General features: G+C 32.7%; 1 protein-coding gene across 1 annotated transcript in view; it reads right to left on the reverse strand.

Moving 5' to 3' along the window:
• LOC118188978 (polycystin-1-like protein 1) overlaps positions 1–16,951 on the reverse strand; it is a 601,848-nt gene that overhangs the window by 88,004 nt on the left and 496,893 nt on the right. The window contains exons 20-23 of the mRNA XM_085820080.1: positions 4,543–4,697; positions 4,082–4,228; positions 3,308–3,418; positions 2,116–2,268 (exon numbers count right to left, since the gene is read on the reverse strand). Coding sequence (XP_085676206.1) covers positions 2,116–2,268; positions 3,308–3,418; positions 4,082–4,228; positions 4,543–4,697 — 566 coding nt within the window. The remainder of the gene's footprint in view (positions 1–2,115; positions 2,269–3,307; positions 3,419–4,081; positions 4,229–4,542; positions 4,698–16,951) is intronic.

Consider the following 16,951-nt stretch of genomic DNA (forward strand, 5'->3'; position numbering starts at 1 on the left):
CTTAAATAAACACTGCTACTGAACATGACCTTAAACCATGGTAAGGAAACAAACTCCACGAAAGACCAAAAACTAACTCGGAATGATTAGTGATTGTCCTATGGAGATTTTACTGTACTCAAATACCATGCATCATTCACATATACATTTGATGCTTTCTAAACTAGAACACAATGGGAAATGTTAAATATAGAGCATCAATTCCTGAAATTCATGGCTGAATCAGTTCAGCCACTAACTATTCTCTTCTATATAAAAAACATTAAAAAATACTACATAGCTAAAATGTTTCTTGAATGACAAGCTATATATCCGTGCCTTCCAGTTTTAAAAATAGATTAAATAAAGACTTTTAGACTATAAAAATTGTGGCATAACCATGATAAAAAATTACAAAGACGACTAGGCAAAACTTGGCAAAAAGACAACAAAAATAATGGCAACACTTTTTAGTAAACCAGAAAACGAATTAATATTAAAAGAAATTTATACTTTTACATGGGCACAGAAGTTATATATAATAAACTGCTTTTACCTTATTACAGATACTTTGTGGAAGGAGAATTTCAAATAAATGAATTAGTAACCTTGGAAAAAAAATGTCAAAATTACACACAAACTGGTTCTATTTTATAAAAAATAAATAAATAAAAAAAAACTTTGATTTAGAGGTCATATAAAACTGAATTGTGTTTTATTTTCACATTTTAGTATTTCAATAAATCTGAAAATCATATACAGTCAAAAGTTGTTAATCCGGACACCCATAATCCGGACCTTTTAATAAGTTACAAACTTTCTGCGCATGCGCATAGGCGCTTACGCATGTGCATATGCATGTGCGCATGCGCGTAATACGTTTACGCATGCGCGCTTAATGTATAACAGACGGTATAAGCTAAGCTAAAATTATCTAATTATCTATTTCAATTAATGTTGTAGATTGGGTTGTTCCTTAATCTTTGAATTGGATCCGGCTTATTATTTTTTGCAGACTGTTAAGAGCAATTCTATAAAAGTAAGCTTGAACTTTCAATTATGTCAAATAGAATTTCCGATGCTGGAGTTGCCAAAGCGGAAGTATGTTTCGATGTCAATCAAACAAAAAGTGGAATTGCTGCAAAAAATGGATAAAGGCATATCCTTTGTTTCTCTAACAATTCCGAAATCTGTTTATCAATTTCACGCTGCTCTGCCGGGGGGGGGGGGGGGACGTCGCAGTGCGTAATTAACTGGAAGTTGATCTGTCAGCACTATCCTTATCTTCAGGGCAGATGTTTTTATTTTATTCAGCTTATAATTCCTTATTAATGTAGTATTTCATCTTGATGTATTCCGTCTTTGATATGATTTAAATCAAATTCCTCGTCATTATAAATATCATGCGTAATGCGTAATGTATGCTTTACGCATGCGCGCATTGAAAGAAATGTTTAATAAAGTAAACAAATAAATATTAAGCTTTTTTTTTTTTTTTTTTTTGTAAATTTTGATATCCTTTAGATCATAATTGCTCTTTATTTCATAAATTACGGTTTCATATTTTTTATTTTATAATTTCTGCATGCCATCTTGATCTATAATCTGGAAAAATCGATAATCCGGAATTGCTGAAGTCCCGACGAGTCCAGATTAAAGACTTTTGACTGTATACTTATCTTCATTTCCTTGAGGTAGAAGGTATTTATCATATTTTTGCAATTAAAAGACTTATTTGCATTTCTCAACTATAAGCACATATATCAAAATTACAATTCTGCATATATTTATTAAACAATGTCTAGAGATTAAGTAATCACTGTACTTCTATCTTGTGATTCCTTTCTTATATAGGAATCATAAGTATACAAGTAAAAAGGCATGATTTTTATTAACATTTGAAGTTGAAGTGAGCATTTCAACTAGGATGGAATTCCATAATTATAATTTACTTTTTATTTATTACTGGGAAATAGAAATGAATTTTCTACATCAAGAGTACAAACAGTTGGGAACCAGAATGTCCAGAAATGCACAGTTTTTTAGTATTAAATTCAAAAGTACATGTTTCATGTACATTCAAAGAATATTGTTTACAGTACATTTTATGAGAATAGAGTAACAATATAAACATACTATTAAGGGTTAGATTATCCTCATATTGTGCTTCACCTTCAGACAGCATTTGTTGACTTAACATAGGATCAAGAAAATCTGTATTTAGAGGTTTTGGCAAACCTCTTGCTGAACGATGATGTATTTCATGAACTAATTCACTCACATGAAGACCTATACAATGAAACAGAAAGTTTAATATGCATTGAAAATCTTTAGCAACTGAGAAGAGAAGAAGAAAAATACAGCCCTTAAGCAGCAGATCACTGCTTTTCACCATAGTTAAAATTTTTATTTCAAATTAAGAGCAATAAGATATTCTAATAATAAGATACTATACTAAATACTTTTCCCCAAAATGTTAATTTTTTATTTTTAATCTAAAAAAGGAACTAAAGACTGATAAATTTTAAAATTAATATAACTCATTAACTTTGTCATACTATACGTTTCAGTACCTTATTTTAAAACTAATTAATATTTTCACAAGAGGTTATCTGGAATGTGACCCGATTTTCATTATTTAACTGACAGCATCTTTTTTATGTGTTTTGTGATATTTGAAATATTTATATTTTAAAGAGATATACATATTTAATAAACAAACCTAAAAAAGTATTTTTAATATATCTCAATTGCCAGAAACACATACAATTTCAAAACTTCTAATTAAAAAAAGGGGGGGAAGAAGAAGATTCTATGAAAATTACATTTGAAATTTCATACTTAACAACAATTTAAATTCAAATTAAAACCCACAAAAATGTTTCTAGCACACATTTTGATTACAATGTTGATATAAAATTTAAAGTACAAACTTGTTAATATATAAAATCATTCCAAATATAAAATATCCGACCTTAAAAAAAAAAAAAAAAAAAAAAAAAAAAGTGAAATTTTGCTGAGTGCCCCATTTAATGAATATATATATATATATATATTTAAATTTAACAAACATTCTCTATTTGTAAAAAGCAAATAAAAGTTAATGAAATTTAATTACAAACAAATAAATTATTAATTATTGCTGCGAACTAATCTACAGTGTCATTTAATTTCTGAGAGCATATGTAAATCAAGTTGCAAGTATCAAAATCCATGAATTAAAATATAATTCCAAAAATTTTTTTAATCCTAAAAAATTTTAAAAAATGCATAAGTGAATAATTGTTGAACAATATATATATATATATATATAAGTGAAAAAAATTACCCATTGATGAATTAGCAATTTTTTCCGGAAAGCCCAATAAATCTGGAAATGGAGGAAGATCATCACTGGAAATATCGTTCATTTCCCCTGTTGAAATGAAGCTTGAAGCAGCTGTAAACAAACACAATTATATACAATCTCCAATACATATTCTTGTTAATTCATTTCAAAATACAGGGGGGTCAGCTTCATAACATTTTAAGAGATAATTGTTCATATTTAAATTACCCAAATAAAATCACTAAGAACATTGACCATTTCATAAAACCAACAAATTTAGTAATATTTAATGATTTCATCCATACGGTCATTAGAAGTGACCTCTAAAAAACTAAAAGTTAATACGATAAAGTATTCACATGTAGATGATTAACATTAGAATACATTTTATGAATTTATAAAGACATGCTAAATGCACACATTTCAATGAGAATACTTTGTATAAATACCTTGATTACAAAGGGATGCTAATGATAATATCAACAGGTGGAAATAACACTTATAGGAAATTATCCCTTTGGATATCACAAGGGTATACGCATCCTAAATATTTGTAATATCCAATCAGGTAAAATGTTGTCTGTCTCAATGAATGCACAACTGATGAGAAAAGAACTGCATGCAAAATTTCTTGTTTAAATGATCAGAAAAGTCCTACAATGAAGATGTAAGATGGCTTTCTAAACTTCTAAGTGCATGTTACTTTTAACATATCCAAAATATGAGGTGATATTTGAAAATATAATAAAGCTAACAAGCAATGAATATACTTACAGAAGTGATAAGAACCGTCTAAATTTTCCAAAACATCATCATTAAGAGTGTAAGTTTCATTATCCCTTGGATACACAGCAGCAACAGTTGAATTTGGAGCAATAATGAAAAACGTAGAACCATCAGCTTGAACACATTTGTAATTACCTAAATGTAATAATTAATATATATATATATATATATATATGCATACAGAGAGAGAAGCTGATTGATAAATAAGTAGACACATAAAGTAAGAAGGTTACCCTTTTTAATTTAATGCTGCTCTTCCTCCCCAAAAATGGAAAATTACAACAACCTATTTACTCATATTAAATTTCATATAGTTGCCCTTTTCCCATTTTTCATTCAGTAATAAGTAAAAACCTTGTAGCATAAAATAAGTATGTACGTTTCATATAATTATTATTTTTCATGCAATATATTAAAAAATTTTACACAATTTAGCACAAATCACTTACTAAAGTGCAATTCATGTTTTCCCTCTTCAATTAACCATATTTTCCATGTATATTCAGTGTCCATATTCACACAATTTGTACAAATAGCTTTCAGTTCAATCTTATCTTCTTGATTAACTTGATGATCACGACAATGGTGACAGTCAATATTTATTCTGAAAGATATTAATTGCTATTAAAAATAGTGGAATAAAATGCATAACTAGATATAATTTAATATTAAAATGAAGTTCTAAAACAATATTAGAAACACAGCAATTACTGCTTAACAGGATTACAGTAAACATAATCATTCAAATATTATCAAATTATTAAAGTCCTGTCCATTTGTAATCAATAAGAAAGATAATTCTTTCTTTTTTACGATCTGAAAAAAAAAAATTAATATGAGCAAAGTATTCCAGAATAAATTTATTTTCTCAACCAAAATAAAGGCATAAAATGTGGAAGGAATCAAAATATGCAAATAATGTCAGCAGTTTTTTAATTAATGAATTTTGAAACAGAATAACAATCTAAAAAATGTAAACCAGTTAAATCTCTTAAGATGCATTTCCTCCGATACATCAAATATCATACTCATATGAAAGCATACAGTCGAAGAATTGATGCGATGAAAAACTATTATTGCTATGAGATTAACACAATAAAAGTTTGACTATCAACTATTCAGCTAACTGGAATATTTTCAAATTTTAGAAAATTTTTTAGGAGGGTATGAACAAATTAAGCAAAATTTAAAGCAAAACTAGACTATGACTCCAACCAAACAAAAACAGTCACCAAGCTGCAATTAAGTACCAATAATGGATGAGTGTGACATCACAGCTTAATCATAAGATCTTCAACTTGGCTTATGTAAACCCAATTAATTCTCGATAAGTTGACTTAATTTCTGTATGAAACAATATAAGTTAACAGCTATTTATCTGTTTTTCAATCACATCTTGAAAAAATGATTAAAATCTGCAGCTTGATTTCAATGAAACAGCATGAATAAACTATTTTCAAATTATGGAATCCTGGCATCACGAAAAGTACTAGTTATGTGAGAATTGATAAACACTGGCTGCACAACAAAAAAATATGACAAGTGGTAGAATTTTTTTTTATATGTTATGTCTATAATATGTATATGCTGATTACCTAAATAAAGAGGGATCCATTCCTTCAAATTTCTCCTGGGATGACTGAAGCAAATTTGGCAAAATCTCTGCCAATTTTCAAAGTCGATAGAATTTTGCAATCCTGTCCATTCCCCCCCCTCATGAGTTAATACTTTTACTTTCTTTCAGTCAGTCAATAATTGGTAAGTTGGAAGTACAGCTATGTAATTTATATTGCTAAATAGATGGAAACGAACTAGTAAATGGCTTGAAAACTCATTACTTGTGCTTGTCATTAGATCTGCATTATATCAATACCAATAATTTGAATGCTTAAGTGTTACCAATTTTTGAGTGTTACTTAAAAAAATTCATCTTGTTGAATTGAATCCAAGTTGTAAACAAAATTATAATTGTGATTTAAAATAAGACATTAAACTTCAAGCCTTGTCTTTGACAACAGGTAACAGAAAAGTGACAGAAGTGCTTTTCAAGATAAATGGGAAATTATGTACTTTTGTGGCGTTGTCTAGAATAAAACTGCTTAATTTGTATTAATGGAATATCAAAAGAGTACAACTTATGTCACCATTACAAAATGAATCATAAAGAAAAATTTGAAATGTTGGAGGGTAAACTTTAAGGGGGGGGGGAAGGTTACACTTTTTAAAATTTAACTAAGAACAACAAAATATTTTTACATAAGCAAATAAATCCAGTGAAGCAACAGTTCATGCAAGTTTTGCTCCTGAGCATACCATTGAAAAGATCAAAAATATTTACTGATGGTGAATTCATTAAAGATTGTTTAATTAATCTGTTGAATTTCTTTGATAAGCAACAAATTGTTGAAAAATATTAGTTTCACAGCCATCACAGTAATGGAACAAACATATTAAAGGAATTGCTAGTGATTTACAATATGAGTTGATAAGAATACTGACATTAAAGATATACCACAGATTGCTGTTTTTGTATGAGGCATTACTGATGAATTTGAATTAGTTAAGGAATTGCTAATTTCTATGACAGGAAAAATTGTCACACAGAATAATTTTTTTTAAAATAAAAACAGAAATATAAGTTCAAGCAGAATAAAATGGGTGAATTTGCAAGTATTGGTGGCACTGCTATGATTTGTAAAAAATGGAGTAGTGGCAAAATTAAGAAATACAGTGAAAGAAGATAATATTTATAATATATCTTGTGCTATATTTTACATTATTCATAAAGAAGCAGTCTGAGCCAAACGTTTGCAAATGCTTGATATTATGGAAACATGAATTAAAACAGTAAACTATATCCATGGATAAGCTATGAAACATTGAGAATTTATTGTACTGGTTGAAGAAATTGAAAGTAAGTACAGAGAAATAATTTATTATAATGAGGAGAGGCGGTGAAGTCAAGGAGCTAATTTTCATGATGGAAAACAAATATAATCATCAACGAGCTACATAATGATACATGGAGGACATATTTAACATTTCTTATTGATTTAACTGGCCATTTAAATGTTCTCAATAAACAGCTCAAAGAAACGATAAACTTATCACTAATATGTAATGCTGCTGTTACAGCTTTTAAAGGTAAATTGCAAATATGAAAAATAGCATTATTATGACAAGAATTTGAAGGCAGATTTAAGAAATTTAATGATTTGATGCCAGATTTTTAATTATTTCCATTACCATTAAAAGTAAACATGAATAACATACCAGAAAATTTACAAATGGAACTAATTAATATATAGTGTGATATAAATCTTATTCAAAGATTTGAAGATATAGATCTGATTAATTCATATTCATATTTGTCTGAGATATCCTCAGTTCCAAATTTTTGCAATAACAATAAATGCTTTGTTTGGAAATGCATTCATATGTGAACAGTGTTTTTAACAGTTGAAAATTAACACGTCTAAAAAAGGGCCCGATTGACTGATAAGCACATTTACAACCTGCAATGAAGATAATTTCCAGTACTTTTTCTCAAAGGTTACAAATATTACCAAACTCAAACAACATCAAGAGTAAAGTTGCAGGAAAAAATAAGAGAAACGTACAATTATTTGCATATTTTTTATATATGTATCAGTACAAAATTTAATAAGGAATGAGAAACGGTTGTCTCTATCTATTCTCAAGTTTTATTCCCCTGGGGAAGTTTTCTCTGAAAATTTGGTAAGTTTTCATAATATGTTTATCATATTAACAGTAAGTTATTTACTGGAGAGAATGATGTAATGTAAGAGAATTTGAAATAAATGTCAGTGATGTCAGTTTAATATTTAGCTGCTAGTGTATTTGAATTAAAAATGTAACCAACAAAAATTTGTTATAGTAACACAACCAAATAGTAAACAAGCATGAAAAATATATTCTTCTCCCTTTATTGTTATTATTATTATTGTTGTTTACCTGTGTTTTGATAAATATTTAGAAAGTAAAATTCAGTTATTTGAAATTTAGTTTTAAATTTTGTTCAAAAAAATCTGGCCTGCCAACTGATATTAGGTTGAGTATGTGCCCTTTGTGCAATTTGAGAACACTGAGTTAGGTTATAGTAATAACGTTTAATTGACAGTCATAAAATACAAAATTAAAAAATTTTTTTATCAAAAAATTTCAGTTTTTCTTTTCAAAACAAACAAATGTACGCGTGTGTACTTGTGTCACACACACATGCACAAAAACAGGGAGAGGGAGAATTCACTTGAGTTTTCATATGCAGGTCACACTATAGTTAACAGATTAAGATTTTTAATGTTTCACTTTGAAAGCTTCTGCTTTTACAACTGAAATCCATAAAATATATATATACAGGTATTTTTTTGGGTGGGGGTGAGGGACTTTTATGATCAACTGATCATGAAACATAAATACATTGCAGCATAATAAAAGTATTGAGTTTAATCTCTCAGCTGTTGTAACCCATATTCAAAATGTTCTTGCTGTTTGCCCCCCCATCCAGACCTAATTTAAACTTTTGCTTCTGGTATTTGTTTATTATTTGTCAAAAAATGATTTGCAGATTCCAATTTGTGTGAAGAAAGGTTTTTCAAGATTTCATCATTTTAAAATAGTAAATCCCATTATTATTAACTACAGTAGAAGTTGACTGTCCGGTAGGCTGAAGAAATGCCACACTCCAGATATGTGAAATTTCTGGAAAGCTGAGTATATAAAAAATGGAATTCATGTCAGAAAAGCCTAATCAATGGGAAATTTTTTGCTTTAAAATTATAAAAACAATCATCTTACTTATTACCAACTTAAATATCAAAAGTCTACCTTTAAAATTATATAAGATTTCATCATAAAAAAGAATTTCAGTAAAAAAAACAATTTATTTCAATTATTATGAAATCCCGCCAAACATGAAAGTTGGCGGAGATGTCGCCAGTCAATCCAGTAGAAGTTTAAATGAACAGAAGTGTTTAGTTAGATTACTAAAGAGACAAAAGTTACTGATATAGTGTATAAAAAATCAAAATTGCTTATGATAACTTTCATGTTACGTCGGCATTGTTTATCTGTTTCCAAAGTAGGGTATTGTGACTACTTTTTTATGTACAGATACCGTAACTACATGAAAATATTCCATTTCATGTAGTCTGAAATATTAATATTTTTTCCAAAATGTAAGGAAAGAAATAGAACTTACCATACTTATGCGAATCTAATGCGCATCGTTTTTGGCCAAATGTAGTATTCAAAATTAGGGTGCGCATTAGATTCGAGTGCAAAGTTTGCCGATGACGTCAACCAAATTTAAATCGTAATAAAGGATTACTGTATTTCTGGACTACATTTACCGTTACATTTATCGTTGACACATTATTCCATAGAGGATACAAACTGCAGAGTACGTAGTCAAGAAATGGAGGGCAAACAGAGAAGAATGTCATATGACGCTACTTTCAAACGTAAAGTAGTTCTTTATGCTGAAAAAAATGGCAATAGAAAGGCAGGGAGAGAGTTCAATGTAGCTGAGAGCAATGTTCGCTTGTGGCGGCAACAGAAATTGGCACTGTTTGCAACTAAAGCTAGTAGAAAGAAATTCACTGGCCTTCGCAAAGGAAGAAACCCTAAAATTGAAGAAAACGTTTTGGAATTTGTATGTGAAAGGAGGGAGAATGGACAACCTGTGACTAGTGACACCATAAGAAATAAAGCAAAAGAAGAGGCTGAGGTTCTTGGAATACCGAAACAAGAGTTTAAGGCTAGCCGTGGATATGTGGATCGGTTTATGAAGCGGATGGGCTTATCTCTAAGACGCCGTACAACAATATGCCAAAAGCTTCCTGCAGATTTTGAGGGAAAACTACTAACATTTCAGCGGTATGTCATCACACTTTGGAAGGAAAAGAATTTTTCAATGGGGCAAATTGGCAACGCTGGTGAGACGCCAATTTGGTTTGATATGCTCGTAACTACACCATTACGAAGAGGGGGACTAAGGAAGTTATCATCAAAACTTCGGGATGTGAAAAACAACGCGTAACAGTGATGCTGGCAATAACAGCAGACGGGTGCAAACTTCCCCTTCCTTAATCTTCAAACGGAAAACATCCCTAAAACCCCTAAGAATGAAAAGCTGTTCCCTGATGATGTCCTGATTCGAAACCAATGATAAAAATCGAGATTAGTCGTGGGTTAAAGAAATGACATAGTCCAGGTCGAACAAATAAAAATATATTGGGAATATCAGGTTACATGGGAACAAGCAACCACAGCTATGCACACCAGACAGGGATAGAATGACAACAAAAATGTTGTTGCCAATTCTCATAAAGTAAATATTGGGACTGGCACATTTACATATATTTTTAACACGCCCCCTTGCCAGTCACACTATTTGCAAGATACTTACATACTTCCACAAAAATTTATCACGCTGTGGTTGTACACATTTACAGAACAATGTAGCTGCTATTACATGCTTAAACACTATTGACTTCTACTTATGAATTACATCATTAAATGAACACATATTAAGTTATACTAGGAAACACAATGTTTACATAAAAGCAATTAAGAAAAATTTGTATCTAGGCTTCTTTCTGAAATTTTAAGTCATGTCTCTACACAGACACTATCAGTCGTAAACTTCAAAGGAGATCATTTTTACGTACAAGTCCCGGCATAGTTCATGTCACGTAAAAGTTTTTTTGAGGTCTGCTTAGTTAGGAGATCAGCGAGATTGTCGCTGGATCGCACATGATGAAATATAATCACATTTTCCTTCACTAGGTCTCTCAGAAAATGAAATTTAATATCAATGTGCTTACTTCTTTCAGAAGTGACATGGTTCTTTGCTAAGAAGATTGCTCCCTGGTTGTCGACTAGCACTTTTTGAGGTGAAGCAGCTAATTCACTACAGATTTCCTTGATCAAATTTTTAATCCATAGGATTTCCTTGGCAGTGTGACACATTGCCACATACTCTGCTTCTGTCGTCGATAAAGCTGTTGTGGATTGCTTCTTGCTCGACCATGAGATTGGAGCACCTGCGAGTAGCATTATATAACCACTATAAGATTTACGGTCAGTTCTGTCACCTCCCCAGTCAGCGACTGAGTAGACTTGAAGTGGCTCACCTGTCTTCTGGAATCTCAACTTTCTGTGTCGTGTTCCCTTTAGGTATCTTAGAATGTGCTTCACACCTCTCCAATGTTCTTCCGTGTGTTTTTCATTGAACTGGCTCATATAAGTGGAAGAATAAGCCATGTCTGGGCGAGTACCACAAGTCAAATATAGAAGACTTCCTATAGCTTGTCTATAAGGGATTCCCTTGCTGTTTTCTTTGATTTCTTCCCACTGCTCTTCATCTACATTTTTATATTTTATGCTGGGGTCCAGTGGTGTGGATGCACATTTTGCTTCAGTCATTTTAAATGTTTCTAAGATTTCTGATGCATAAACGATTTGATCTAGTGTGTATGACCCATTATCTTCTTTGCATATTCGCATGGATAAGATCTGGCTTGCAGGACCTAGGTCCTTGACACTGAACCTTTTCTTAATGCCTTCCTTGAATTCATTTATCTCTGGCATGTTTCCAACTATCAGGAGGTCATCAACATAAACTCCAATTATGATGTTCTTCTCATGACAAAAGTAAATACAAGGTTCTGCATTTGATCTTTTCAATCCATACTGGATCAGGAAGTCATTCAAGCAAGTATTCCATGCACGTCCTGATTGTCGAAGACCATAGATGCTTTTCTTCAGGTGGCAGACAAGGTGTTCTTTCCCTTTCTCAATGCAACCTTCTGGCTGTGCCATATATATGTCCTCTTCTAGGATTCCATTAAGGTATGCAGCTGTTACATCCATTTGGTGAACTTCTAGGTTTTTCTCTGCAGCTACGGCAAGCAATAATCTTACAGATTTGAGTTTGATAACTGGTGAAAAGGTGTCTTGAAAGTCCACTCCAGGCATTTGCAGATAGCCTTTTGCTACCAATCTAGCTTTGAACTTTGCTCGGTTCCAATCTCGTCTTTTTTCTTACGAAACAACCATCTGGATGGTATTACCTTAGCTCCTGGTGGTTTCGTAGTTAGTTCCCAGGTTTGAGCTTGAGTGAGGTTCTGAATTTCTTCCTCCATGGCTTTTAACCACATGTCAGCTTCGGGTGATTTCAGGGCATCTTTTAGGGTTACTGGGTCCTTTTCTTCAGATTGTTGTACCTCTTGGGCATCGTACAGATAGAAGTCTTCGAAACGTTTAGGAATTTTGGTTTTTCTTTTTTCACATCTCTCACTTCCACATGTAGGGTTTCTGGCTGCTACTTCGATTTCAGGGTCTAGGTTATTAGCAACGTCTTGTATTTGAGCAACTGATTGGCCTTCATCTTTGTAATCTGAAGTATTTTCAAGCTGTATGTCTGGACATCTTTCGGAATTTCGATAAATTGGATCTGTATTGGGACATTCGGTTTCATCCAAGTTATTTACATCAGGAGTTATATAATCTAGAGATGAGTCACGAGCTTCTGTTTCAGGTAGGTCCAAAGGATATTCTGATTCAAAGTCTTGAATTTTAAGGGTAGCTCCTTCTGCAGGATTGTCACACTTGCTCAGTTTTAAAGGGAAAACATTTTCTTCAAAAATGACATCTCTGCTGACGAAAAAATGTTTCTTCTTCAGATCATACAATTTGTAGCCTTTAACTCCTTTAGGATATCCCACAAAAACACATTCTGTAGCTTTAGGATCAAGCTTGCTTCCTCTTGAGTGTGAGCGAACATGGCTCCAGGCTCTGCATCCAAAAACTCTGAGGTGGTCTGTTTTGCTTCCATACCCTGACCATCGTTCCACCGGAATATCGCCATCAATTGCCATAGATGGCCGCTTGTTGTGGAGATAGGCCGCAGTGGCCATTGCTTCAGCCCAAAACCTGTGATCTGCTCCGGACTCAATAAGCAAGCATCTTGTTGTGTTGATCAATGTTTGGTTCAGTCTTTCAGCCAGACCATTTTGTTGAGGCGTGTCAGGTACAGTTAGTTGTCTTTGGATCACATGCGCAGCAAGGTACTTGTCAAACTTTCCACTTATATATTCCCCACCATTGTCACTTCTCAAGAATTTGATTTTTCTGTTTTGGAGATTTTCTACCATGCAACGGTACTCCTCAAATTTTTCTAGTACGTCACTTTTGGCTTTCATAGGGAATGCCGTGGTATAGTGAGAAAATTCATCCGTGAAAGTCACAAAGTAATTTGAGCCTCCAAAGGAAGGGGGAGAAATTTTGCCAACAACATCTGAATGTATAACTTCTAGGATGTCTTTAGCTTTTGTACTAGCGGCTTTTGGAAATTTCTTCCTTTTCATTTTTCCCTGAATACAAACTTGGCAAGGTTCATTTGCTAATACTGTTGATTTCAGGTTTCTGTCGATGGGGACAATATTGTTTGTTGTACAAGAATGTGGATGACCAAGTCTACGATGCAGCAAGTCGCCACTTTCAGTTTTCGTAGCGTAGGCAGTTGCCATCTTTTCTTCGATTATGTATAGTCTTCCTTTTTTCTCACCAGATAAAAGAGTATCTCCATTCTTATCAATCACTTTGGCTTTTCCTTCAGCAAATTCTACTTTTAAGCCTCTTTCTTCAATTCTACCAATGGATAATAGATTTCCTCCTAGTTCTGGAACATATAGGACATTTTCAATAGTGATGTTTTTTTCTCCGTCTTCTTCTCCAACAGAAAATGAAATATTTCCAATTCCAGTGACCTTTATTCTTTCTGAATTAGCAACTTCAACTTCAGATGTGTACTTCTTAAGGACTGAGAATTTTCTTTTATCAGAGGTCATGTGTTCTGTAGCTCCGCTGTCTAAAATCCACAGATTACTTTTTCTTGATTTTTCTTCATTTGCCAGAAGTGCAATGTTTGTCTTGTGTTCAACTGCAGTTTTGGCGCTGTTTTGTTTCTGATATTTGGCCTCTTCACAATTTTTAGATATGTGCCCCCACTGGCCACAGCTGAAGCATTTAGTATTTCTTCCTCTGTTAGTTTCTTCTTCATTTGGCCTTTTAGCTGCATACTTCTTCATGGGTTTTCCAAATGCAGGCTTCTTCTGGTTAGTGGCAAAACTTTTAGTGTGAAGAGCTTGTTCTTCATGATACACTTTGGCTGAACTCTCATTTCTGACTATACGTTTCTCTTCTACGAGTAGCCTTGGTTTCACAATTGTAGTTGTCAGATTTGCTTCATCTTTTTCCAAACTTAGGATAAGCGATTCATAACTTCTAGGCAGTCCCAACAGCATCACTAGGGCCACTTCTCTATCTGTGAATGCATATCCACCATTAGCTAATTTTCTATGTAAGTCCATTAATCTTGCTAGATAGGATTGGACAGACTCATTTGGCTTCATATTTATGTTAAAAAATTCTCTCATAAGCTGCAGTACGTGAAGCAAACCGAATTTTGTATGCATTTCTTTTAAACAGTTCCAGGCGTCTCTGGCTCTAATACAATCTCCGATATCATCTAGAAATGTATCTTCAACTATGAGGAATAATAGGGTAAGAGCTTCGTCATTCTTTTTCCTCTCCGCTTCATTCAATTCAATTCCATATCCGGGTTCCACTGCTTCCCAACATCTCTTCTGCACCAGCACGGCACGCGAACGTATACACCATGTGTGATAATTATCGCCGTTTAGTTTCGGCATTTTATAATCTTCAGATGTCATTTTTTAAGTAAATATATCGAGCTAAATTGACCAAAACAATTTTTATTTACTTCGTTAAAGGATGGTTATCCAGCTCACTTCAGATTCACAACGTGGTTAGGCTTCGGCGATCGGCGCGGTTAGGCTTCGGTGCGATCTTCAATCCTGGATCATAATGGCATTTCCTTTTGAGCTTTTCGTGCTGATAACGTGATAAAAATCGAGATTAGTCGTGGGTTAAAGAAATGACATAGTCCAGGTCGAACAAATAAAAATATATTGGGAATATCAGGTTACATGGGAACAAGCAACCACAGCTATGCACACCAGACAGGGATAGAATGACAACAAAACTGTTGTTGCCAATTCTCATAAAGTAAATATTGGGACTGGCACATTTACATATATTTTTAACAACCAAGAGAAGGGGTGGATGACGGAATCATTAATGCTTGATTGGCTCCGAAATGTATGGGAACGCCGTCCCGGTGGGCTCTTCAATCCACTATCAATGCTTTGTCTGGACGCAGTTCGTGGTCATCTCACCGACGACGTAAAAAGGAAGATGCACAGCCTAGGCAGTGATCTTGTTTTAATTCCTGGAGGGATGAAGTCTGTGTTACAACCCCTGGACGTTATTATAAATAAACCTTTTAATGGGTACGTTCAGGCGGAGTACAAAAAATGGTTTTGTGAGCCAAACCGTGAATTGACCCTGACAGAAAAAATAAGCGTGCTGCACCGCACATTGTTGCACACTGGGTTTCTGCTGCCTGGAAAAACATCGAAGCATCAATGATTATGAAATCTTTCAAGAAATGCTGCATTTCAAATTCATCGAATGGCAGTGAAGATGACGTGCTCTGGAACGCCGACGATGATGAGGATGAGGAAAGAAGAAATGAATCTGCTTCTGACGAAGAGAGCTGCGAGGATTCCAGTGATGAAAACATTAATGAATAAAGACGTTTACTATTAATCACTGATTCTAGAAACTGTTAGCTAGATAGAAATATTACGATTTATTTCATGTTCATATTTTATGATAGATACCGTATATAAGGTAGTGGTAATTAACAATGATTGTTTCACATAACAATAGCCCACTAATAGGTTAATTCTATGTTCTGCTACTTTACATATAAATTCATTGTTGTATAAAATATGGTATCTCAATTTAAATAAAATTATCATACCATTGATTGATAGTTTATATGCAAATCCATTGTTGTATAAAATAAGATTCAATAAATTCCTCATACCATTGATGCGCATTACATTCGCCGACAAACAGTTTTTTTATTATTTAAAGTTTTAAAATGGGGATGCGCATTAGATTCGCATAAATACGGTATATCTCTCTTTACAAAAATCAAACCAGTTTTTGAGAATAAATAACAACAAAATGCTTACAAATGAGTTGGGACATCATGCTTATCCAATATTGGCACTAAATCACACTGTCTGGCAACAGTACATATGTATTAGTATTACGTGCTCTATAATGGCATTACAAATCTCTCATTTACTTCTTTTTTTAATTCTAAAATATTCCCGTTACTTGATTTGACTTTTACTATACATAAAATCTAATTGCAGTCTATTATTCGGCTTTCCAATGTCTTTACAGGATGCTTAATGGCTTTTGCTTTCAAGGCTGGTTTTATTTTGCAATAAGGGATACTTGAAGCTCAATCTCTCTTTGGGATCCACCACAAGATTCAACGTTTTGGACTTCTCATTAAAAAAATCTTTTAATTAACTTTTTTACTTAAAAATAAAGCCAAAAAAAAATTTTTTTTACAGACTATAAGGTGTAATGGATAACATATAAGGCAGAATTCTTTACATCAAAAATAGCAAAAACATTTCAATTTTTTTTTTTAATTTTTGCAAATTTTCAGTGATATTAAAAATGGGTATTGATTCCTTTTCTTTAGTTGCATTTATCTGTTTGTAAAACAAACAGATCACTGAATACTCACATGTTATGGTGTTATGGTTATGATAGCATCATTTAAATCTAAACATTTTACTAAATATAGGTGCCTTACAACAAAATACAAACAATTTTTTTTTTAATTTCTGAAATGAACTTTTAACTTGTTACTTAGCTCAA

Source organism: Stegodyphus dumicola, chromosome 7, assembly GCF_044657685.1.
Source record: "Stegodyphus dumicola isolate Sdum_Otavi_A_Nest chromosome 7, ASM4465768v1".
Taxonomy (NCBI): Eukaryota; Metazoa; Arthropoda; class Arachnida; order Araneae; family Eresidae; genus Stegodyphus; species Stegodyphus dumicola.